Genomic DNA, 27,212 nt, shown 5'->3' on the forward strand with positions numbered 1-27,212 from the left:
CTCCTACATACCTACTTTTGTAATTGTAGTATATGTGAGTGTAAGTTTTCTTACCCGCTCACCCAGGATGCTATCCAAATTCTTTTGCAGTTTGCTGGCCAGATTCTCACTTTCTATTAGCTTATCCATGTTCTCCAGGAGTTCAGTTTCCAAACGACTATTCTCCTACAAAACATTACCTAGTTTTACCATTGGAATCGGATGTGAATCACATGCATCTATGAAACCACATTTGTACAATTTGCTGTTTCGCGGTACCTTAAAAGCAAGAGTCAGACGGTCTCTGAGATATGCCTCCTCCTCCTTCATCCCCTCAATTTTTTTTTCCAGGTCTTGCCGGTGTTTGCTCGCCTGATGCAGGATCACATCTCTTTCATTTGTCAGTTCAGCCTTCACTGCAACCAACCTCTCTCTATATTCCACACTTAGCTTTCTGCAAGAAAATGAGTCTGAGAGATGTACCGGAACTATTCCTTTCACTTAGCTTCTTTAAAAAAAAAACGTTTGAAAGCACATTTGCTAACTCATCAACATTCCACCTGATCCTTTCCATCTTGTGGTGAAGTACCTGATGTTGTAGTCATTAAGGCGTTCAAGTGCGCTGTGGTGCTCGTCTACTTCTGTAGCCATTTGTGTCTTGAACTTGTCTGCCTTATCAAGATCATTACGAACCTTCTCCTTCTCCCTGACTTCATGGTCCAGACGCTCCCTGAGAAAGTGAAAAAGTGAACAATGAGCTCTCATAAGCATTCACTGTTGCATACTTGTACAAGTATCAGTCGGTCTGATTGAAAAAGGAGCTCCCTGTTTTCTCTTTATCATAGATATGCTAAAGTGTGAGTAGCTTCTTTTTCTCTCATTCATCTCAAATGTAGGAATAACAGTTCTTTACCATGTTAATCTGGTAATTAAAACAAACCATTAAGGAAAATGCATAACTTGCATGGCAAAATTAATGTTCTACCAATGGACATACAGTTCCACAATCTCTGTAAGACATGTTACATGTTGGGGACTCTTACAGTAGATGACGGATCTCAGTTTTAAAGCTTGCCAGCACAGCCTGATGAATTCCATTCTTGGTGATAAGAAGCTCATTCTCAAGGGCAACTGTCAACTCGCTCAGATTCACCTTCCCCTCAGTATTGAAGTCCAGCGCCTATAAAGTTGTAAAGATAGAGCATCAAGCCTCATGTTACTGAATCACATCCTGCATAGCCACGCTTTAATCCTGAGGTAGCACTGAGGTTTTGTTTGCTACTGTAATATAGCACAGGTGGAAAAAAATAAATGATTATCCAAAGTAAATCACCTCTTCAGCTAAGCACATTTTCAAAAGCATTGCGAGGATCAGAATTTTTTTTTTGTAAAATGCTGATAAGCTTGTGGCACATGGATCTGTGCTATTATAGCTAATAACAACTTTTCAGAAATGTTTTTAAAAAATCATTCTGTTACAATCAAGCAAAATGTATTTATAAAGCACATTTAAAACCAACATTGTGTTATACAAAAGTACTGTACATATAATGGGTAAAAGGCAAGGCAAAGGACAACAAAGATACAAACCATATGACAATTAGCAAAGACACACAAGATAAAAGGAAGCAAAAGTATATTTAAAAAAAAAACAAACAGACACACAGAAAAGGTTAAAACTAGACATGTCTGAAAATTTACACTTAAAACATTTCCCAGACAAATTTATATACAATTACAGCAATAACTGGGAGAGCAGAATATGAGTGACAAAAATAACAGGAATACAGGATGAAATTCAATTTTAGCTGTCTTTAATTGAGGAACAATAAATGCCGACATCAAATTTAGTGTCTGTTGGCAAAACAACAAAACAGTTAAATAAAAAAAAAATGAACTATATACTGAAACTAGTTTCTGTAATACTATTTACACAAGTTGAAAACTGCTTAAAGGATAAGTTCAGCATTTTTCAGGTCCATGTTATTTCTTCACAAGAACACTAACTATTGTGTTTTAAAGAAAAGCATTTTTCTTTGTATAAATTTTACAAACTACGTAGCCTGTACGTCTGCTTTAAAATGGAGGTCATATGGCATCTGCCCAAAAGTGAAAACAAAAGTCTTAAAAGCTACCAAATGCACCCATTTTTCAAGTCACAAGTGTTAAGTATTGATCCACATCTTAAGACATGGATCATTTTTCCTCAGGAAAGAAAAGAATAAATCAAAAAGCAAAACATTTTTGTGAGATTCAGCCATTTTAAAAGACTGTTGTGTGCTTCTCTTCGACGACTGCCTGCCATTCGCAGCCACCTTTCAGTTTGAAAAGTCATGTTGCGCTGTTGCTGACATTACTCAATGTTGTGATGTGAATTGTCTGTTCTGTAAATAACTAGACAATAATCACTTACAAATGTCAGAAGATCACTCGCAATTTGTCTTTTTATTTTTTAAACATGTGATAATAATTAAAAGTTGATTTAAAATTGCTACGAATCACAACTCAGAATTACCTTATCATATTATGGGCTTGACTAAATACCTACCATGAACAAACAGTGAAACCTACTACCTGTAATTACAATTACTCATTCAAAAGATTCCTAAGTTCTTTAATTACCAAATCTTCAGCATGTACTTTAAAACTTGATAACTGGTTTGTGTCACTTCAGTCCGTTTCATTGAGGTTTGTCTCTCTCTCATATTCTGAACTTTTCACAAAGTGCGTAATGCAAAATGTTGATTGGCACTGCATACTTAAGATTTTTGAAAGAGACGAGGCCAACTGCTTGTCAATGCCAAGGCTTTTATATAAAATAAAAAAAAATATGCAACACAGTGTAGTCAGTTCAGTTCAGAATTCAAAGTACAATGAAACTTATGTGCACGCTTCACCATCACACGAGAGTCTCACTTAATAGGCTTTGTGCATGTACTGTAATTCACTATTTGTGTCAGCATTACCTACAAAAAAGAAATGATTTGAGTACACATGGCATAGAAGAAGTATGACTGGACTAAGCAGGTGCCAACCGGTGCTGGCCTACATTTTGAATCATGACTGAAACATACTCAAAGCAGATGATGTCAGTGCATACTGAAAAATATGCCACTGTGTCAGAAAATTGGCCCTTTTTTCTCCAGAGCTTCAACTGTTACAAGCTATAGTGGGACATAACCATTGAAGAGACAGAATTGCAGGGTTCAAAAGTAGGATAATACACAGCCTGAAGCTACAGAAATTTGTGTGAATTTGGGTAGCACACAGGGTAAATGCCAAAATTTCAACAAATACATGCATTGTGAGAAAACAATGTCACAGGAAACATGTGCTTACCTCAAGAAAACAGTACCAAGAATCCATAATAAAAAATACTTTACTTTTGTTGCTACAAGCATGCCGCAGAAATGCAGAAGGCACGTTTTCTTTAAAATCGAGACTTTTGCTACTTCGAAGTGTATTCAGTAAGTTTTAAGGCTTTTGTTTTCACATTTGAACCAATGCCCATGACTTCCATTTTAAAATGAATGAACTGGCTAGGCATTTTTTAAAATGTATAAAAAATGCTTTACCTTAGAATGCAATTTCATGTGGAAAATTTATATATACTATGACTGTAAAGATATAACTTGAAAAATATCAAAAAGTATCCTTTAACTATAAAAATCTGTACACCTTCTTGAATTAAAATGTATAATTTCTTCCTAGAAAAGGCAAAGTTTTTTGGTTTAACAAAAAAAGCTGAAAAAGCAGTGGAATGACAAATGCAACATATTTTATTACTAGAAATGCCATCTTTTGGAATGTGAGAGATATAGCAACCGGACGAACATACAGACATTTACCCTTTTATTAAGGTGGATATGAAAGTTTGTAAAGTTACTTAGGTGATAAAAGAAATTCACTGATGAAGAATGAGAAGATTAGGAGGCAGAACCTTTAGCTACAAAATGTCTAATCTCTAGAATGGTCTAACTTAAGTCTCTGCATTTAAATCAAAGTTAAAGTAAGAAATAGAATTTAAAAAATCAGTTTGACTTGTATATGTTCAATGGAGAAAATGGTAACTTTAAAAAAAAAATACTGATGTTTAAGAGGGGAAGCACCCAGCATAAGCCCCGCCCACCTCTAAAAACAAACTACTTTGTCCAACTGGTAATTTAAATGGCATACTGTACAGTACGCCTCAGCAGCTCACCACCCTCAGGACAAAACACAAAACAAAGCAAAAAATTAAAAGAAAAATATAATCACTCCTGACGTTAACAAAGGGGATTAGAGCTGTTCACTCCTCCGGTAACAAACTACCAAACGTACAAATCTTCACTGTATGCTTTCATCGCCAAACCAACAAACAAACTCACAAAAACAAAGGACAAGATCCCCATCGTCTTTCCTATGAGTCTGCTATAACCATTCAGACTCCAATCAAAGCTCGTTCAGAATTCTCACATCCTACCAGATTAAACCCTTCAAGAAATTATTCCATCGGTCTATACATGGATACATTACTTTCAATACAACATTTCTCTGACGCAATATTACAATAATAGGCAATTGTTACACATTTTATTTGGATGCTACAAGTAGTAAGCAGTTCTGATTCTCTCTCCTTTTTATTTGTATAAGTTTGCTATGATCGTGTCTATTTTAAAAAAAAAAAAATCAAGATTCCTCCTGATTTTGGAACAGGAAATTTAGTGAATGTGTCAGACCATAATCATATTCTGGCAGAAACACTAAATGATGCGTTTGTTACATTCTAGTGAAGGCCATTTGGAATCTAGGGCTAAATTAAAATGAATTAGACCACAATACGGATATATTCAGAACTACAACATGTACGTTTGTGTTTTATTTAAACTATGCTTGTAATGCTGTACAATGTGTGTGACCAATAAGTAAAAAAGTACCTTATATGAGAAAATTGAACCAAATTTAATTCTGTAACCATGGACAGAACAAGTTGAGTAAATAAGCCTTTACATTTATTTTATTGTTTATGCTATATTGTGTTCTTTTACATATACTGGTTCTCATATGCAGCTCAATATAGGTAAGGTTTTAAGTTTATAAATCCAGTTAAAAAAAAATAATTAATGTACAACGTTTAAAAAAAGGAAAAATTTTAAATAAGGTGGAGTGACCTCAGTAGACTTAATCATAAAGTTCACACCTGCAGTATTTCATGGCTGTTATCAATGCCTTCTTCCTGCCAGGCGTCCATAACCTGATCAGCCGGAGTGTATCCTGACCCATCATCCAGGCTGGAAAAGAGGCGTAATCCAATTGTGCTGGCCATTGCAGACGGGGTGGCTGTACGTCTACCGCTCTCATCAAATGGCTGAACACAAACAAGGAAAAAACAGACTGAGAAGGCGAGTCAGGTCAGTACAGGAAATATGACATGTTGCATCCTCAGTACCAAAAGTAAAAGCTTTTACATGGGATTCTGGTGTCACAAAGTAGGCTGTGGTAGATTATGTTTACCCTGTAGTCACAGTTACAGTCTGAAGTGGGACATTTCAGAGCCATTATAATGGGGTGGAGGGTGCATCTGATGAAGTATAGTTGAGGAAAGCACTGAATTGTACAAACTGACAGAAAATTATATCACCAGCTACAATGGGTAATGAGGTGTAAGCTCATGTGTGGTGTCTCCAGAATTATTATTATTAATAATTACAGTAGCCATTACGCACAGGAAGCACAGTTCATACAGCACATTTGTTTTAAGCACAGTTGTTTTATGCAGTTATATACTGTTTAACAGTCAATGCAAAGTGACCACTTATGAGCTCTCTGTGCAGCTATTTTAAGTATGAGGGAGGTTGAAGTGAGACACATGAGCAGCGCACTCATATTCCAATGGGCCTATGTATTTTAGCTTGACAGTTTGAGGGCAGACTCATGATCACTGGTTGTGGAGAAATTGACATACCTGTGTGGAGAGGTGCCTTTTTAACTGCCTGTAAGGAGTTGATGCAGAGGGGGTGGGTGGCTTACGATTTCTCAGGATGGCACAGATGAAATCTTTCACGCTGCAGGTTCCATTGCTGTCCACATTCACTAGGGAGTCTTCAAGGGTCTTTAAAATAGAAATGATTGACCTATTAATGTTTAGGCTGACCAAAAGAACATATGGTCTTAGGAATTCACAGAATGATGGATCACTTACTTTAAGACCACTAGAAAAAAAAAAAATCTTCTGACAGCATTTCTAGTCCTCATCTTCCAATTACTCCACCATAATATTGTATCTTGTTTTGCAACCATTACTCCCTTTCCAACACTCACCATGATAATTATTACACCTTGTAACGGATGGAAGGAACGCCCCTGTATATGAAGGACTGGAGGAGAGACTGTGTTCTGGGCATTACCTTCCCTGGGACACTACAGGGCAGCCGCCTCAGCTTGTTGTACGACCATGGGTTTGAAGATTGGAAGCTCCACCCTGATGGGGCCCATGGCCATCACTAGAGGGCGCTTGGACTTGATTGGAGCCCTGTGTTGGAACACTTCTGCCACACCCGGAAGTGCTGCCAGAAGCCAATCAACAAGCACTTCCGGGTGCATTATAAATGGGGTCAGCAGCCACTACTCCTGGGACCAGAGTCAGGTGAAAGATGACAAAGCTTGCTGAAGGAGGAGTGGTAGCAAGAAAGGACTGAGTTGGAAAAAAGGAAGAACTGTGCTGTAAGAGTGGGAGGCAGAGGGAAGCTGATCCCACGTGAAAAATAAAGGTGTTTTGAACCTGCACTTGTGTCCATGCCTGTCTGTGTCGGGTGGGGTGGCTGGTACATCCCCTGGTGGTTCATACTGGATCTTAACAAGATATACTAAGCACCCTGTTCAAACCTTGCCTGTGATTAAGGATTTCCTGGTGAATCCTGGTGTGTTTATGTTAGAGACAATATATTTGTAAAGCAAATGTCAGTTACCCACTGCCCTGTTAGGAAAGAAGGGTGTACAGTTAAACCCAGGCTGTAATGGGTGGGAGTTAGTGGTGTTAAAAATGCCTACAGGCAAGTCAGATGTCATACCTCTATCTTTTATTTGCGGGTGTTTTCTGTGAATCCTCCATCTCTGTGGTAAACCTGGAGTTAATTGAAAATATTTCAACCCACTCATTCAGTTACCTGTTTGCTTACTGAGTTCCGGAGTGTTTAGCTAGCTAGTTAAAAAGAGTGTTTAGCTGAAAAGCCCTGGGTACAAAGCAGGAACCAAACATGAAGGGTGGTCCAGTCCACATTTATTTTACAAACAAGACACACAACTCTCTGCCCAGTACAGTCTAACTCATTTCCCAGATTTTCTCTTCCTGGACAATGTGAGCCTGGAGGGCAACCAGCAGCAATATGAATGAAATCATCACTGAGTTGGGGATGGAGGGGAGGGGGGCAGTTAGACAACTCATAAAATCAAGTGAAAGCAGCACTCCATGGACACATGAAAAATTGTAGTTAAAACAAATTATAACCATTTACACCTGTATTAACATGCATCAGGCAAGACCATATTGAAAAACCAGGTGTAAAATGTACTGGTGATGAGGCACACAGACAGCATTCGGTGTTGGTCGGAAGCAGATAGTGATCACATTTACCACAACAGGAAATGCAAATGTGTTTTCTATCAGGTCAGTGGAAAAGACAAATAAAAAATATCAAGTGGGGAGTTGGTGTCAGTAAGGCAAGTTAGTGGAACATGTGCTACCATGTCCTTCATAAGACTGTCGCATCATTGGCAGTATGCTAAAACACTAAAGTTCTTTATGCAGTCAGTAGGGCACATCATCACCTTTTCACTTTTTCTTGTTAAGTAATTATGAGCAGCCACTCTCCACTCGAAACTACAGGTTAGTAGTTGTGGCACACAGATAAACACAAGCAGACACTGGAGATGTAGTTTAATGTCAACTGCCTAAATTATATACTGCTACAATCACAATATGAACTTGTGGGCCTTGAATTTGATAGCCTTGACATCTTTGGTATTTCTGAAGAATTCATAGAGCTCAGAGAAAAAACATGCAGGCTCTCGAAGAACATACAAAACCCACAGCGAAAGTGCTGCGTCTTTCTCTTATAACTTGACATTTGCTCTGAATTTTTCATGGATTTTCTATGGCCATAAATGATTCTCATGATAAATAACTTTATACACTCACCTCTAACCCCAGACGCTCACACACTTGCACCAGTTCTTTGTGGCTGGCATATCCATTGCAGGAGACCCCTAGTTCATTGAAGACTTCTGCCAAGTGCTCTTCTAGCCCATCAGAAGATAAGGAGACACCGGTTCTTGAGGCACCCAGATCATCAGGATTCCAAAACCGAAGCTGACCTGTGCAAACCACAATAATGAATAATGAAAGTAGGGTCAGCGGTTGGCAGATGGACTATCAGATTGGAAGAGGGATTCCAGATTCAGGGAACCAGGTGTCAGGCTGCCAAGAGCTATGTAAATTTTCCTTTGCCACACAAAAGACCCTGTTGCTACAGAACATAAGGGCTACTGTTGTGCAGGTATCAACATACAAATTAAGACTGGATATTAGCTTACCTTCAGCTTCATATTCCTCACTTCTGTGCTCGAGAGCCCTCAGGTTCTGTGAAAAGAAATCACAAGGTATTACCATCTGACAGCTCACCAAAAAGTAATAATTGTGTTAACTGTCCAAACGGGGAAGGAGGAGCCATTTGGGGCCTGACAATGTAGAATTGCTGCTAATAGCAAGCTAGGGAGGAATGCAACATCCATCTGATATCTCCACAAACATCCTAAGCAAGCATGGAGAACACTAGAGGTGCCTCTTGGTTTGTGAGTCTTCCTCCCCTCACAATAAATGCAACATGTGACTGAAAAATGTGAATAAAATTCCATAATCAGTTAATAATTCTTTAAACTAAGCTCCTGCTTTAATGAGCAATCCTTTATTTCCCTCTTTTTACTGTCAAAAGCACTGCAGTGTGAAAGTTACTTAAAGTGATCAAATCTATTTTTTTATCCAGTTTAGTCGGACTAGGCTCAGAATTTTTAGCATGATATTTTAAGTTGGACTTTTATATGGATATGTAAACACTATGTACACACATGGAACTTTGTCCTTCAATCACAAATGAGACCCACATTAACAGATTGATCTTAACTTTAAAATAATTCATACTCTTACATTCAACTTGTGTGAAGATGATGACATTTTGGAAATAAAATGAGATTTGAAGTAATACCAATTGTCATAGCCAAGAAGGACAGGACTACAATCTATCAAATCTCTAGGGAAGGCTAAACATTAAATGTCTTAAAGACAAAAAGACAATATTCTTTCATATTATGTTAAAAACAATGAATATTGTCGTTGTGCTGAACCACTTGTTTCAGAGTGCTATCTGTGGAAACGAGGGAACTGCATCACATGTATGGACAGTAAAAAGACAACAGAGCATACTACAAAAAAATGAATACTAAAATAGTATAATAATCACATTGATAATTTATGAACCTCAGCATGTTGTGAAATTTCTCAAGTAAGGAAGACAGACGTTTCAAGACATGGCAGTAACTAGTTTAATTTGGAGGTGTAATATTCTGCAGAATACTACAGACACAGAGTGTGGTTTATATATTACCTACATAACCCTTTTCCTGTTTTTTTTCTATATTAATAATAATAAAATTTCTATATTAACTTATCCTTGGTGCTGTTCTAATTACCTTCCACTCATTGATATTTGAAGCAGTTACTTGTAATATTCTTTTATATCTTTGTTGAACTACATTTAGTTTAAACTAAAATTGCTTTTTGTTTACTATGTTTTAATTAATTACAACGTAGGAAAACATAGCTATTACACCTACATATATTTATATATGATTTTCACCTGTTTTAATGGATAGGTTCCATTAATAGATGCATACTTTGATGTTCTAAAGTTGTTCTGTGTACCTCTTGTTATAATTTTTCTGAATTGGTTCTAAATATTTTTGATCTAGTATCAAGCTTTAGTAACTGAATTGAGAGCTGTATTAATTTGAGGTCTATTATCCTGCCCTATTCTTTGTATGTTAGTCTCCCTGTAGGACTCCTTTGATTATATAATTAAACATTTTTTCTAAATTGTAGTAGTACTCACTAACCTCAGAACATGAGAGTGAGGACAGGCTGCATGTTTAGTACATCCAAGTAAGAAGGTAACTGTAGTCTGTGCAGGTGACAGTAATGCTCTGCAAACCTATTGAAAACTACACAGTGACAGTTTTCAGATGAGCAGGCCATTCAGCTAAACATGGCCCACTCTTCATTAATAACTTACTTTATGTACCTCTGGTTCTCTGCATGAAGAAATATTTTATAACATTTCTGTAAAATTTACCCTGGTATAATTTCCACCTGTGGCCCAGGTAGTACAACAGATTTTAAAATAACTGCTGACATAAATTTGAAAACAATTCTCATGTTACCTCTTAATGTATACTTGCTTAAAAAGAATCTACATTAGTATTCCTAAATTTAGCACATTTAGTGTAATTAAAGAGTAATTGTAGAGTAACTACAGTATGCTATTACCATTAATAACCAAAGCAAAGCAGAAGAAACAAGGACAGGGGTCCAAAGCAAGCATGAATTGTTAAATTAGTTTAAATCTTGAAAAAATATTTCTTTGCTTGTGTCACAGTATTTTGATCTATTCTGAATGCTTAATAGGATGCTCCACAGAAAACTTTGTTAAAATCTGAACATTAACAGAGTGTACGGTGCAAAAAACATGTAAGAATAAATATATTCTCTGAAAGCTTACTGTTGCCCTCACTATGATTTCATAACAATTAAAAACTTATCGTGTACAATTCTGGAATCTCATTCTCTTGGAAACAATAGCAGGAAACCACCCAAAACTGCTAGAAGGCTGGAGAAAGTTAACACGATAACAACAAAGCCAGCACAGGTCCACCCAAATAATTACATTATTGATAATGTATAGCAATGCCCAAAGCAAAGGATCAGTTCTGCAGCATTCAGTGAATCTGTTTGGCAAGGGCAGAGATGTACCCTACTGGGCCGCAGCTTACTGAATCAGTAAAACAGCAGGCACTTTGAATGTGAAATATTGACTGCAGGTCCCCAGCACTCCAGAGCTGTTAAATCCAAGGTCTTGAGGAGCACATCAAGTAACAAAATATCTGGCTAAAAATGAGGTAGCTCAGTAGGCTTCACTTAAATAAACGTTTAAAATACTCCAAACTTTCAATTATAGTGCTGAATTCCAAAAAACGAAGTACAGCGTCACAACTGATCCTTCAGCAGAGTGAACAGATTCCATTTAATATCAGATTTTATTTTTTGAAGCTATTAGCCCATATGATGATGAAAATCCAAAGTCCAGATAAAATGTCATAAAAACACCCCATGGATCACAGTCTGTCCTATAATTTTAGAAAGATCATGAAGTCTTTAGCACAAAGATCACAGATTCTCCTGTTCTGCTGCTCAGTGCTCACCCTGTGATTTATTTTCAGTCCTTAAAAACAAATAATGCAAACTATCACTAACAGTGGCTGGCTGCAGAAACATGCTTAGATCTCGCCTTGCAAAATGCTCTCTATATTACTTTTTTACATATCCGAAAAGCTTCTAGGTGCTGTTACACAATTCTCAGGTCCCTCAGTGCAGAGCACATCACCTGCCTTGTGGGGGTCCATTTCGAAATGAGAATTCACCAGATTATTAAATAATTCAAAATCATCCACCAGACTTTAGGATCTTTTAGGATAAACCCCACAAAATAAAAACACAAAACCCAATACTCTCACATCCCCAAGATTCAGGAGTTCCTCACATTTGCAGAATGTGAAAAGGGGTTCTTTATACAACACTTCACTAGGATGCTTAGACCTTCTTCACGTCACACATATCACAAATGAAGAGACTTCCCAAACATACTTCAGAAGTTAGCAGACAGCAGAGGGGCTATATCATCTTGAAAATCTGCAGAAAAAGGCAGTTCAGTTAATGCTGTGCTATAGGCAAGCAGGAACCAGAATTCCCCAAAGCATCTCCCTCTCATTTATTGCAAAGAAAGGTGGCAGACAACACTACTGATAATAGCACAGAACACACAAAAGTCCAGTTTAGATAAAGGAAGGTTGCCCACCAGCACTGCCACCATATTCAAACTATACGCAGAATGCCATTTACCACACCCCTTCATTCTTCTGTGGATTATATTCCACCACACAAAAAAGAGTTCCAAACATAAATAGCGACGGGATAAAACAGTTTAGATTGTATGTCTGCGACATGGGGTGGCCAGAGTACCACCCTCACAGATTATTTTTAATAATCTTCAAACGTTTATGCTCACACGAGTGAATGAACCTAGGCACTGCCTAACTGATTACATGCCTAGCATATCAGAGCCTCCAGGTAGGCTGGTCAGGTATTCCTGACCCCTGAATAACCAACACCAGCTTAACTGTTCTCACGGAGTTCATAGCAGACACGGCTCATCCCGCTATCAGCAAGCGAAGGCTCCAGGCCCCGATCTCAAGTCAAGAGAGTTTCAGTCTTTGTTCTGGTGAGATTGTAGGCGGAAATTGAGACCTTGGCTTAATCTGCCTGGTTTCCACGGAGATAAGCGTTTACCCATAATTCACTTAGGTAGCACCATTCACTGTATGCTGCAAACGGACAGAGAAAGAACTATGAATGGTACCTTGAAATAATAAACAAACACTGTAAAATCTAAGTCACATCCAGGACTGTACTGTTCCATGATAAGCTCTGGGACAGGCACACAGAAAGGAGGGTCCTATCTGGTTTGACAGAGACATGGAGAAGGAGGAGTATAAAGCAAAGAACTTGAAAGTATAAGGAGAATAATAAATTGCCCATCAGAGAAATTTCACTTGAAATTGCAAGTGGAACATTAAAGTCTGCATGGATAGATGTTCAATCACTGCTTGTTGTTGGCATCTGCATGTATTTAAACTTTGCCAATACATACATAAATACATACTGTACATCCATTCTCAAACATGCTTAAGTGCAATTCAGAGTTGTGGGAGGGCAGAGTCTATCCAAGTTGCAATAGGAGCAAGGAAGGTACCAGCTCTGTATGTGACACAGGTCCATTGCAATAAACCAGAATGATTAAACCTGGCAGCCTGAACAAAAAAAATCTAATAAGGGAAGTCCCAGATGAATGACAGAGAAGATTAAAATAAAGACAAAACCCCACTCAGCGCACTTTACCCACTAGTTTGTATTAGTCAAGGCATCTTTCTTCTGGATGGGGACAAATGAATCATCACCCACTAAAGAAATATGCTTTAACATGTCTATTCTTTCCTCATCAAGGTAGTATGTGCCTATAGGCAACTGTCACCATTCTGACTCATTTGGACCAAGCTGGAGTCTTTCTAGCCAACACTGCCCCTCTTCCACTGTCATAGACATCACATGGAACTCTTCTATACCTTCAGCGCTTTGGAACCATAAACATTTATACAACCCGTTAGCACCACTCCATGAATAATTTCAAACAATATCAGATTACGGACACAAAATAAATGGGGACTGTAGCACCAGTACTAAGAGAGACCGCCTAAATAGGTAGGCAGTGTGGTTATAATGTCTAAGCTGTAAGACTATATACCACAAGGTCAGTGGGTCAATTTTTGCTTCTGACTTATTCTGCAACCCTGGTCCCATCCTGTTCACATATGTCTATTGATATAAAAGCTACAGCCAAACATACAATATATAAATAAATGGGCCACATTCTCCAGGCAACAAAAATCTCTCCACCATTCAAGGCTTCAGACTATTAAAATGTTTCTATATATTTTTCAGAGCATGCCATTACAGGACTTCTCTAGCACCTTCAACACCATCCAACCTCTGCTTCTTAGGGACAAGCTGACAGAGATGGGAGTAGATTCATACTTGGTGGCATGGATCGTGGACTATCTTAAAGACAGACCTCAGTATGTACGTCTCGGGAACTGCAGGTCTGACAATGTGGTCGGCAACACAGGAGCACCGCAGGGGACTGTACTTTCTCCGGTCCTGTTCAGCCTATATACATCGGACTTCCAATACAACTCGGAGTCCTGCCACTTGCAAAAGTTCGCTGACGACACTGCTATCATGGGCTGCATCAGGAATGGGCAGGAGGAGGAGTATAGGGACCTAATCAAGGACTTTGTTAAATGGTGCGACTCAAACCACCTACATCTGAACACCAGCAAAACCAAGGAGCTGGTGGTGGATTTTAGGAGGCCCAGGCCCCTCATGGACCCCATGATCATCAGAGGTGACTGTGTGCAGAGGGTACAGACCTATAAATACCTGGGAGTGCAGCTGGATGATAAACTGGACTGGACTGCCAATACTGATGCTATGTGTAAGAAAGGACAGAGCCGACTATACTTCCTTAGAAGGCTGGCGTCCTTCAACATCTGCAATAAGATCTACGCGGTGGTGTGCTGGGGAGGCAGCATAAAGAAGAGAGATGCCTCACGCCTGGACAAACTGGTGAGGAAGGCAGGCTCTATTGTAGGCATGGAGCTGGACAGTTTGACATCCGTGGCAGAGCGACGGGCACTGAGCAGGCTCCTGTCAATAATGGAGAATCCACTGCATCCACTAAATAGTATCATCTCCAGACAGAAGAGCAGCTTCAGTGACAGACTGCTGTCACTTTCCTGCTCCACTGACAGACTGAGGAGATCGTTCCTCCTCCACACTATACGACTCTTCAATTCCACCCGGGGGGCTAAACGTTAACATTATTCAAAGTTATTGACTGCCTGTATACCTGCATTGTTATCACTCTTTAATTTAATATTTTCTTTATCAGTATGCTGCTGCTGGAGTATGTGAATTTCCCCTTGGGATTAATAAAGTATCTATCTATCTATCACTTGGGAGTGCTATTAAGGCAGGTTCCTGATAAATGACTTGCACTAAAAATGAAAAGTTGATAAAAAACATCTTAGCAAGTTTTATTATACACAATTCAAATTTTCAGTGGTGTTTTGAAAAAATACAAACGTCTCCCCATCACTACTGCTGTCACACTAAGCTATCTCCCCTACTGCTGTCACACTACGCTATCTCCCAGTTGGGAAACCTTTTGTCCCAAGGGTGGAAGGGGAGAATTACAAATGCATGTCTAAGGCCTAGAGAATTTGCATATCTAAAATCCATGCACAGCTAGAACATGCCACTTTGCTAATTCCGAGACACTGCCCACTCATCACCACATGTGGTTTATTCCCTGTGGAACACGCCCCGTGGAGCAGATGGCGCATTGACCCCTCTGTAGCTTCATGTGTTGGTATGTGTGCACACTTCCTTTGTTCAGCCGTCACCCCTCTTGTGCCTTCTGACTTATGCTGATGACTCCCCCCATCTGTTCCTTGCCGGCCAAGCTCAGTGTCCTCAATAGGGCTAATTAGAATCTTTTTGCTACCCCTTTGAGAGCTCCGTAACACCCCCCTATCTCAACCAAAGATTTCAAGCTTAGCTTTGCAATGTCAAGCACAGCTGGTGTATGTACAAATGGGAGTCTAGCTGCTACTGCTGACAGACATTACGAGACAAAGAGAAGGAAAACCAAATTGCAGGAATAGAAGTTGGCACCATGCTGCCAGAAGTGGTGCCATGAACTGCTCCCACAGTACATAACTGGGCAGAGAAGGAAGCAATGCCATTAAAATGAACACAGTTAAAATAGTTGTTTTGCCAGAAACTCAGCTTAGAGGTCCCTCTATCCTTCTATCAGTTGACACAGCAAACCCAAGATCTCAGTTCACTGCCAACTCTGATTTTCATACAAGTAAAGTCACCACACTAAAACAACCAGGTCTAGTATAAACACCTCCATGGGCAAGATGCTAAAGGGGACTTATTAAAAATAAAGGAATCTGAAACAAAAAAGCTGGGCAGAAAAAAATGCATCTTGTATGCTGCAATGATATACCTCAAAACACACACTTGAGACGCTCCTCAGTGCTTTCAAGGCTTTCTTCTACACAACAAACAAGCAGAGAAGCATGCAACAGAAACAGAGAGCCCATTGTTTGCCGCTAATAGCTGCATCAGACGCCTTCCTGCCAATCACGGTGGAACGCTGCACATTAATCCTCATTCAAAAGCCTCACAAATCATGCCATTAGCAGCATACTGCCTAATCGGTCTGAGATCAGATCTTAAGGGCTCCTTGGAGGTTGAACTGTAGTTTTTGGGATCTAAAGTAGTTACCCTATAGGCTCCAGCAAAGGACATCTTGGGTTAGGAATATGAATCTTAGTTACATGGAGTATATTCCCATCATTTTGATCTCTTCTTATACAATTTAGGACCATCCTGCATTTTTCACCACTTGTGAGAATCAAATCCACCCAGCTAGTACCTTTCATATTTATCACCCTTCACAAATAGCAATCACATTCACCAATCATGACAATTCATGTACCATATCACTGTAAAGAGGTTTTAATGTACAGTTCTAAAAATACTTAAAAACCTTGTGTATCTAAATTGAATATTCATTGTTCCTGAAAAATCTGCTTCACGTGGACTTGACCAGGACCAGGAGGATATCAAATCCAAAACCAGCATCAGTCAAAAGACCCCAACTACCCTATTTTTAAAAAATACCCTAGTGAAGTGGATTTTTTTCATTTAGCAGTTAGAATTTTACATTTTATTGATTACTTGCATTTATCCCTAGGTGTGATAAAATTTAATGTCAATTTTGCAACTTTTCTAATGGAACATAATTTAAATATGTATGTGGAACTTCCCTGTAAACCCCAGCTATGGGAATGATCAAGTGGGCTTATAAATCATATGTACATAATACCTAAGAAGATTTGAAATACACAAATTTGCACTTTCACTGTGTTCACCAGGAACCTTATTATCCTGTACTTTGAGAATCCATAACATTTCATATCTGGTTTACTATTAAACCAAAAATGTTTGTTCATACATCATCAATGGATCAATGTCAGCCTCTAACCATTGTCAGTGCTACAACTTCAGAATATGGAAATAGCTATCTTCCTGTCTATTCAATAAAATCATGAGCAACAGAGATAAATTTAGATATGAAAATGGATCAGCCATTACTAAAGAAGAAGACTGGAATAACTCATGGCAGATAGCAAGAGAGGACTCTAACCAGGTAACCTCAGCCTATTACTATTAACTATCTTCATTTCTGTCAACATTTAGAGGGACTATAAGATAATCATTTTACAGATTATTTCACACAAAACAGCAGAATGATGGCATTCCTGATGACCCCTAATTCATCATTAAAAGGGTCCAATTCCACTCTCAAACACACAGCACCTATGATTTCTTCTCCAACAGTAAGCCAAAAGTTAATCATATTGCCTAGCTATCTATCAACATGGACAACCACAGATAACAGTAAAACTCCCAACCGCCACTGCAATAAAAATGACATAATTTCCATCTCTAGCCCCTACTCTATGTGGAAATAAATACCAATGCCCCATAATGCTACTGCAAACTGCTTCCTTCAATGGAAAGAAAAAATGTATCTCGTTCCACTAAAAGTAATCCCAAGCACAGGGTAAACCTCATTACAAGAATGCAAACCATTCTTTGCCATTACTGATAGTGGAGTTTGCACAGTTAGGCCTACTAAAAGAGTAGAATGTGTTTTTGAGAAAATGTTCTCAAACACAGTGCACAGACTGCACCTTGAGTACAGCGGAAGCAGGAAATGCCAACAGTAGTTATTTGTGCTTGGTCCCACACATCAAAAATGCTACACAAAAACAACACTTACCTCACAATCATTAGGGGTGTATGGACTACTGTTTTCCTGAATCCCATGTGAAAGGGCTTTATCAGTGAGGCCCTCTGCCAACTCTCCCAATTCAGGTGCCGACCGGCGGCCATAACGCTTGCCATCTTTCACAAACTTGGGATCAACTTCTACAGACTCTACATAGGGAGAGGAAGAAAAAAAACATCAGTGAATGCTAATTTTCCCACACAGTGAACATTTCAGGATTTAAACTGGAGTGGTTATACCAAGAGGACCACCTCACTTGATAAAGGTTGGTCACAAAGCCTGGGTTTTTTCCCCAGTTTGATTTAAGTAATTGAAATGTAATATCCACATGCCTTAAGTTGGACATTAACCAAACCCAATAACATTATGTTTTGTTTAGTTTTCATTTTTACGGACTTTAAAACAAATATAATATGGGGACAAATGTATAAAAAATAAGCATCTTAGTAGAACAACGATAATGGCAGGCATTGCAGAGAATGGGTCTGGCCTATGTTTGCTCTGTCCATGTAAGTAAATGTGTGTGTAGTAAACCCAGGCACTTACATGAAGGGCATGCACATCTCATAGAGATAATGACCAGATGCAAGATCCATGAAGCAGGGATGCCAACCAGTGCACGAATATGTCACCTTATATGTTATTATATACTTGTGCTATTTATTTTTAATAAGAATTCACTTATCCGATTGCTAATAATAAATCGGATCTCTTAACAAGACATGTTGTGAACCAATTACTTTGAAGAACATTAGCTATTGTTCTTATTTAAGACCACCACTCAAGCCTATGTACAGCATGCTTTGGATTCATAGGCCAGACACAATAAACTGTGTCTGCATAAGAATGTGCATCTTTACATCTGTACTAAATGTGGCTTTCCCCTTAGGATTCTTAAAGTATTATAATAAAGTATCTAGTGGTGGCTCTGAGGCTAAGGATCTGCGCTGGTATCCCGAAGGTTGCTGGTTCAAATCCCCGTCACTGCCAAGAGAGATCCTGCTCTGCTGGGCCCTTGAGCAAGGCCCTTAACCTGTAATTGCTCCAGGGGCGCTGTACAATGGCTGACCCTGCGCTCTGACCCCAAGGGGTATGCGAAAACTACCAAATTCCTAATACAAGAAATTGTATAAGGCGAAACAAAGAACAAAAAAAAAAAAAAAAAAAATGAAGAAAACTCAAACATGCTTTCTTTTGCCTTTTTATGTTTTAATTTAAAGAATGCTACTTCTTTGGTGTTCGCTTTAAAATGACACTTCTTTGTGCCAGCTAATCCTCCACCTCCATGCCCTCCTCTGTGACTCTTCACATTACAAGTATGCATGTCACAAGAAATGTAGTGAAGTAGAAAAACTGAGTTAACAAATTCCTTTACTTTTGATCCAGGGGTCATTTTTGAAAGTATCAAGAGGTGCAAGATTACCGTTTCACTGACTTTCTTCATTTAATTAGCTCTGCCATAAATATTTCTGCATGTATTTTGCTCTACAATGTATTCTGTGATTTGGGCACTGCTGCCCAATTTTGCCCACCAACACAAATTTGGAAGTGTTTTTATGTATTTATTTAAAACAAAAAAACACAAGATTAGCAGCCCTGACATTACTTCTACACAGGAATAATTCATCACCCTTCCCCTACAAGAAATGTCATAATCCAGACTAATCCATTGAGGCTGTAATCCTCACTGCTCCCAATGCCTGCCTGCCTGCCTGAAGTTCTGTGCCAGAGCTTTTAGATGGCCTCTAGTCACTACTGCCAATCTGTTAGCTTCAGTTATCTGTTAACTAAATTCCAACACAAGCCAATGCATGCCATCTTCTCTTGTGATGAGGTGCTAAGAAGACTAGGAGGCATATCAAAGATTAAAAAGTGGAAGAAAAAAAAAATCCTCAGGATTTAGAGTAAAAATAGTCAAATGCCAGGCTGCACCAGCACTGTAGATGATCTGAAGTGGAGGGGAAACAGAACAGCTACTGCACATCAAGAACAGGTTCAGATTAAGAATGTTTTGCTATAAAATAACCGTATTTCAATGCTGTCTTGCAGAAAGGTATGGGGTGGGGTAAAAATAATAGTTGTATACATTTAGATGTCAAGTACAATGGGAAGAATTTTTGACAACAAAAATATGGAAAGTAGTAAATGAGTAGTTTTAAATTAAACAAGCACTATCACTATAGTGACCACTGCAGCAGGCAATGGCTAAAAGCACTTGGTGGAAACGGTGGGACTCTACTTCAGCACCCTCATGTAGTACCTCTGTTGATAGAAATGGTTTGTTCGAATGCAAAAAAAAAAAAAAAAAAATTTCCAAAAGATATACATATTCCTTTTTTCTTTCTATAAAATAAATATCAATATTCATTTATACTGTTTAGTACTCCCAGTGGCTAAAAAAGGAGGGTAAAATCTAAATAATAGTTTGAAACCCATCTTATTCTATTTACCAGCACATGGGATGCATTATTCTTTTCTGAATCTAGAGGCTGAAAATGATTTCTGGTGATTAAAATATTCTCTATCAGAGCATATTACATTTCAAACAAAAGACCCCAAGACTGCCTCTCTTATGAGGTGCTGTACCAGGCCTGAGACAGCAAAGACCTTATTCAGCCACCTCTAAATCCCTGTTCTTCCTGCCGAAGCACTTCACAGTTAAAAGACCTGTCTGCTGAATTTCCTTGCCTTTCCTTCTTTCCTCCTCTTTGAATACATGTATGTGTTGTATTTTTGTTGACAGGTGTAATACTGCTCTCTCATTTCCTTCACACCTTTTCTTTGAGTAAACAGGCAAAGATCTCAGAACAAACATGCCATACCACTCCAGGCAGCAGCTGAAAAGCTCAGTGTACACAAACTGGTAATTGTGAACAGGTTCCGACACGCTCCTGCAGTATGGCCTTCAATGCCATGGCAAGAACACGTTTGTGACTCTGCAAGAGCTCCATTCTTACAGAAAAAATCCAGGGAAACGTACCAAACACAAAGATGTTATTAACACCCCCCCAATGCATTGCACTGTAGCAGGCCATTAGAGCGTCTCGAATTCACGCTGGTGTACAAGAAAACAAACGTCCTGTCCTGCTTTAATTGGTTAACACCTCCCTTAAAAAACACATTTAACTATGAATGCTCTCAGACTCCCCTGCCCTACTCTCAGGGTTATAGACGATTAAGATGGCATGGCCACTCACTCACTGTTAAACATTAAAAAGCCAATGTGTGGTAAAGGGCTGCTGCACGATTCATCTGGTTCATAATATGTGTAGCTCAGGTGGCCTACAGAACCCAATGGCTATAAGTGAACCCCCCCCCCCAAAAAAGTTAAATTTGTTAATGAACACTTGTTACTTATGGAAAGGTGTGATAAATAATGTTTTCACCCAACAGCAGTACGTTAAATTTTTCATGTAATGTTTACTACCATGGAGACTTGGGAAAATGCACACCCTCTCTGCTTACCTGGCTGCTGTTGGAAGTCCTCTTCCGTGAACGTCTGTGCTTCTATAGTTGTTGACAGTACAAAAATCAGGGCCTCTTTGAATGCCTCAAAATGAACCTAAGAGATAAAAATAGAAGCTGCTTTCAGGCTACAAGACAAATTTATACCTAGTCAATATAAAAAAAAAATGTTTCCTGGACAGACCCCAGCAAGTCTTTGTGTCTTGTTCCAAGGACAGACCAAAAAAAACAAAATAAGCTTTTGTTAGATATATACTTCCTTGTACCTTTTTCAAGATATCTGGCCTTCTCATTTATAAAAATAAATAATCATCATAAGGGCGGCACGGTGGCACAGTGGTAGCGCTGCTGCCTTGCAGTAAGAAGACCTGGGTTTGCTTCCTGGGTCATCCTTGCATGAAGTTTGCATATTCTCCTCGTGTCTGCGTTGGTTTCCTCCCAGTGCTCCGGTTTCCTCCCACAGTCCAAAGACATGAAGGTTAGGTGCATTGGCGAACCTAAATTGTCCCTAGTGTGAGCTTGGTGTGTGGGTGTGGGCGTGTGTGTGACCTGCGGTGGGCTGGCGCCCTGCCCGGGGTTTGTTCCTGCCTTGTGCCCTGTGTTGGCTGGGATTGGCTCCAGCAGACCCCCGTGACCCTGTGTTAGGATATAGCAGGTTGGAATATGACTGACTGACTGACTGACTAATCATCTTAAACTCCAACTCCTTAAAGGACAAGTCACTTTTCCCAGTAATGTAAAGGATTTATACTGGGTCTTTTAAAAGTAAACCTCACCTACTCCTCATTTACACCAAAGGGCAGATCTGCAATCCGCCACACAATCATCCATCTGAAATATTACGTTTGTTGCAGTTCTGCATTAAACTTTTCAGCTACCTTGTTTCCCCCATCCCTTCTCACCCCCTCTCTCAATTTACAAACAACTCACAGGAAAAAGGAACTTTGTTACCCTGAATTTAAAAAGTGTTATTCACAACCCACTGCCATAGAACAGCCCTAGTTACACTGCAAACTAAGGCAAATGCCAATTCTTCCCATTTTAGGGCCTCTTTCCAGATGAAAACTAGATTTTAAGGCTAGGCTCCACTGCTCTGAGCTTGTTCGGTCTTGTAATAAGCAAAGTTACACATTAACCACTTGATCAGCTTCTTCTCCACTACCCCTTGTGACATCCTTACCATTTAACTTGCTATTTTACATCAAAAAGAAAGCCTGTTAAGCCTCCACATGTTAAGTACTTACCTTACACACCTCCATACTAACTTTACGTATCATGTTAGTGGAAGCTAAATCTCATACATATTAAGATAAGAAAGACAGCTGGCTGAAGAAGCACTTGGAGGTGACCTTTCACCCTTTATCCTATCCCCATACTGCAGGTGGATGCACTATGCATCTAAGAGGACGGCATCTGACGCAGAGAGCTTTGTGATTATTCGAGACAGCTGCTGATAGACAGACCTCATGCATATGGATGCATCAACTGTGAAATCTGAAAGTGTCCAGCTGGGCAAAGCTGACGCCTCATTATAGTGGGAGCTCTAGTGCAGTTTCGTACCACAGACTTAGCCCAGACACAAAGCCCACAGTGAGCTTTGACCTGAAGGATACAACATTTGGTCTGTGGAAATGTTTGTTCGTGCAGACAGGACTCTGAATACTTATACTGAGGGACATCTGCAAGTGTCAAGGGTCAAAGCCATGTTTACATCTTGAACATTCATGGCTCCAAGACAGTGTGCTGATCTTTCATCATTAAGTTTATCTTGGGTAGGTATCTGCATAGCTTTAGCAACTGGTATTTAATGGGCCACACCAGATTAATATGCAAGCCAGCACAAATCAAATCTTGAACTTGATTTATTTGTTCTCCATAGACATAAGACTACATAAGACACAAATCATAGGGCAAGTTCATAAGCATAGCACATTGCTTTAGTATTCTGAATTACAACTATGTATTGTCTTCTTTAAAGACTTATTAAACATATACACCTGTGTGAGAAGGTGGGTGTTGCATGGCTTCTCAAAGATGTTATACTGCAAGTAAAGTTAAGCTTATACTGTAAAGTGTGTTTGAATATCTAATGGTACCATGTACCATACAGAGAAACACAACATCTCTCCCTCCTCACCACCACTTCTCAGACAATCAGAGGCTACAAATCAAGAGTGTGCTATTGATGGAAGGAGGAGTAGTAGGCCATAGTGCCTCACATATGCTTGTTTAAAAATGTGTTGTGCCACAATTATCCACAGGACAGCACATATAGCATCTGTCTCCAATTCTTTCCAGCTCAAAACAGTGTTACATACTTACCCTGCTTTTGCTGTCTGTTTCTGTTAGCAGAGCCTCCAATAAGAGAGGTTCAACTTCCTGAAGATGCAGTACCTGACACAGCTCAGAAAGCTCCTCTAGGCACAGGGAACCAGAATTACTGGAGTCAAATGTGTCAAAGACTTCCTTCAAACGCAACTCATATTGGTTCTGCTGGGCTTCATCCATCCCATAGCAGAACACTGCCCTCGCCCAACCTGAGAGAGAGACAGAGAAAGGGAGAGAAATGAGTCAGCTATGCATCATACTAGGAAAATAAAGGATCACACAAGAATACCCTGCACCAGGTCTGGACCGTAGACAATGATCTCCCAATATTTGGCCGTCAATTTTCTTAACCTGCTGTTTTCAATTATGGGCTCAAGTGGACACAAAACTACCAATGCATTATTAGGAAAAAGTAACTAATAACCTGCGATGGGATGCTGTTCTATCGTGTGGAACAAAAAAAAAAAAAAAAACAGGATGGCCTGTCATACAGTATGACCCCCTTTTCAAAATTCATGAAAGTCAAAAATAAGATAAATGAAAATTGTAGACAAATGGGAGGTTGTTTCAGTCTAAACACATGAATAAATGTGTGTGTATATGTCTATTTATTGAGACAGAGATAGCTATAGACAAAGATATACAGAACATAAACAGACACACACACGGCCCTTGGGATTTGCAGGTTTACGATTAGTGGATCTGCCTGTTCACAGTTCTGTCATAAATAATTCAAATTTTATGAGTTTTGCAGCTTATTGTGGAAAAGCACAGTCAACAATATAGCCTCTCTACTTAAATGGACTACAAATCCCAGCAACCCAGGGAGTACTGCATCTTTGGGCAGCTTTGGCTGTTGCTGTGAGGGCTAGTGGGTGAAAGATAAAGGCACCAGTTTTTAAAGTGACCCATGCCAAGCTGGCAGGATTGCTGCCAGTGGTCTTTTTGTTTCATCCTTTCACTGCACAACTGGATTATAATTACACCCATCGGTTCATTTTATTTCTGGATTTATATTCTTGTCCTGTGCCCACACCTATTTGTGTGATTTCGTCTGTGTTGGAAAACATCTTCATCTGGGAAGAACTCCAAATGTCTACAAATCTTCACTTACATCAGCATCACAGTAGGACAAAACTTTACATAGTTTTCAGGAGACTGTTCTCAAGAGATTTTGCTTCATAACTACACCACCAATATCTGCATAAGTGAAACTGGACAGTGTCACTGGCTTTTATCATTTTGTGCTTAGTGTTTAGCAATACAAGATCGAAGAGCCAATCCTGGTTGGGATGCCAGACCATCAAAGAACGCACTTACCCACAGAAGGGTAATTTAGAGTATTCATTTATGGTAGCCTTCAAACTAAAATGAAGAGCAATGTGTACACTTAGTGATGGAGAAAGGCCTAAAAATGACACTGACTATGCCCACATTTAGGCATAGAATTCTGGTAATGGGAGTGATGGCATATGGACATAGAACATTGCTATTGCACAACAGGATTACCATGTAAAGGGATAATGTACCTGTATTGTATGTTCTTTGTAATGAGTAGGGTTTAAAGTTTTCAACCAGTAATTAAATTATTTTCTTAGTTTCATCCATTATGTCTGATGGACTTGGAAAAACTATTATAATCTGCAGGACATGAAGTATACGTGAAAACTCCACTTAAATAAACTTTGTATTGGCATGTATGTGTGATATTTGATAAACTCTGATGAAAACATGAGTTACAACAAAAGCATGAAACGGTTTGTTACATCATTACATCAGCACAGTTATGCCAAGTGATAAATAATCTTAGATTACATTGGCAAGCCAAAAAATGCAAAGAGCAGAACACAACATATTCACACTTGCCACTAGAAAGTGAAAAAAAGAATAAAAAAAGGAATTGGGGGCGCACAGGAACTATACTTCACACACAAAACATTTTTAGTCCTCAAAAGCTTAAAAGTGTTTAATATATTGTGTGACATATTACATTTTAGAGAGATAGAAATAAGTGGTAATTTTAGAAATAATGCACTGAAAATTCACTGGAGACCATTCAATATATGAGAGGTGGATGGCACTGCTAAGGCTCTGCCTAGATGTGAACATCCATTTAAAATGGATAATGAATGAATGAGAGAGGACACCAGCAACTTTTAAAAACTGCATTGCATGAGGAAATATGAAAGTGTTCCTAAATGGCCTAAATAAGAAAGTGTCAACAAGAATCTATTATACCAAAATGACGCCCATTTTGTATCCTAAATTAAATATGCAAAAGAACAGCATGGTAGTCATCTGTCAAAAGGTTGTGAGGTCCAACTAAACAATCCAATTCCATTTAATATAAAAAAAAGTTTATTGCAAGCCCAACAAGTACCATTTCCTGCTGTGAAACAAGCATAAGGATGTTATGGTGACACTTTAATCAGTAAGGTCTGGGGCATTTACCAAGACAGAGGAGGAGGAAATAAATGAAAAGGTATACCAACGTCTCTCCAGACAATGTTTAGCCCTCTGCACGAAAAGCAGAAAGAGGAACACAGATCCACCTTTAAACACAACAATGGTCAGAAGTTCCCAACTAAAACTTTACTGGAGTGGCTAAAGAACAAAAAGTAAAAATCCTTGAGCTGTTCAATAAGGAGACCAGGCTAAGTCTAACCAAATATAAGCAATGGCTGGAATGTCTGCTTCCATCCAAATTCTCCAGGGAAAGTAATGACGGGGCTTTGTACGAAGTGCCAGTCAGATATTGCCACTGTTAAACCATCATCTTATAAAGGCAATGAATGGCAAGATCTGTACTGTAAGGGGAGAAAAAAGTGACTTCAGCCAAAGTTAACTCTTAGGATTTACCTTAACTGTGATATTTCGATTTGGCAATTTGAATATTTCCATTAAAATAAAGAATTTCCTAAAAGTCTTGATTACAGACAAGTGGAGTATAGAACAACAATAATAACTTTAAATATATGACATGAGCAAGATAAACATTTAAGGGCTGTAAACGTTTTTGATACTGTAGGCAATGAACAGTGTCATGGTACCTGGCTCATAATCCCTATAGCAAATGCAAGATTTAAAATGCTCCAGAATTCTCCCAAATTGCTTCTCCCTTTAAAAGGACCTGGTAGAATACACAGCAGCAGCATACTTAACCTTACCACTTCCAGTTAAGGGTCAGCTCAGAATCAGACAAAGGAAAGAGAGCAGAAGGAAGTCATGTCCTTAAATATCTTGGTTTTTACACTGTGCCCTTGATCATCCACAGGTTGAAACCATCACAACATTCCTTGGGTTTGGGTGGAGGTATAGCAGCTGATCAAAAATGGCACACCATGGTGCACTGCACTAACCTTTCATATTTTTTTCTACAATAGCAAATTGGTCACATTCACTAGTAAACATTGTGTTGAATTATTTGTAATGACGAAACTGTTGCTCATTTCAGGATGAACATTAATTAACATGACTCGGTTATTGAAAAATTAAAGTAAACAACAAGACTTATTTGTAGGAAGAAATGCATACTGTAAGCTTGCAAAAATGTCACCAGAGCACACAAGCATTAAAAATGGCAAACTGTTT

General features: G+C 39.0%; 1 protein-coding gene across 7 annotated transcripts in view; it reads right to left on the bottom strand.

The window, feature by feature from the left end:
- The window catches only part of nin (ninein (GSK3B interacting protein)), a 92,424-nt gene that overhangs the window by 39,550 nt on the left and 25,662 nt on the right, over positions 1-27,212 (bottom strand). For 6 of the 7 annotated variants that reach the window (XM_028822062.2, XM_028822060.2, XM_028822064.2 and 3 more), the window contains exons 2-12: positions 23,616-23,830; positions 21,294-21,390; positions 17,820-17,977; positions 8,551-8,596; positions 8,156-8,331; positions 5,924-6,070; positions 5,159-5,326; positions 1,023-1,159; positions 569-709; positions 259-433; positions 55-165 (exon numbers count right to left, since the gene is read on the bottom strand). In XM_028822062.2, the coding sequence (XP_028677895.2) occupies positions 55-165; positions 259-433; positions 569-709; positions 1,023-1,159; positions 5,159-5,326; positions 5,924-6,070; positions 8,156-8,331; positions 8,551-8,596; positions 17,820-17,977; positions 21,294-21,390; positions 23,616-23,801 (1,542 nt within the window). In that variant the 5' untranslated portion in view covers positions 23,802-23,830. Of the gene's footprint in view, positions 1-54; positions 166-258; positions 434-568; positions 710-1,022; positions 1,160-5,158; positions 5,327-5,923; positions 6,071-8,155; positions 8,332-8,550; positions 8,597-12,462; positions 12,533-17,819; positions 17,978-21,293; positions 21,391-23,615; positions 23,831-27,212 lie in introns of those variants that run through there. The other variant, XM_051920131.1, reaches the window with a different exon arrangement.

Source organism: Erpetoichthys calabaricus, chromosome 16 (assembly GCF_900747795.2).
Source record: "Erpetoichthys calabaricus chromosome 16, fErpCal1.3, whole genome shotgun sequence".
Lineage (NCBI taxonomy): Eukaryota > Metazoa > Chordata > Cladistia > Polypteriformes > Polypteridae > Erpetoichthys > Erpetoichthys calabaricus.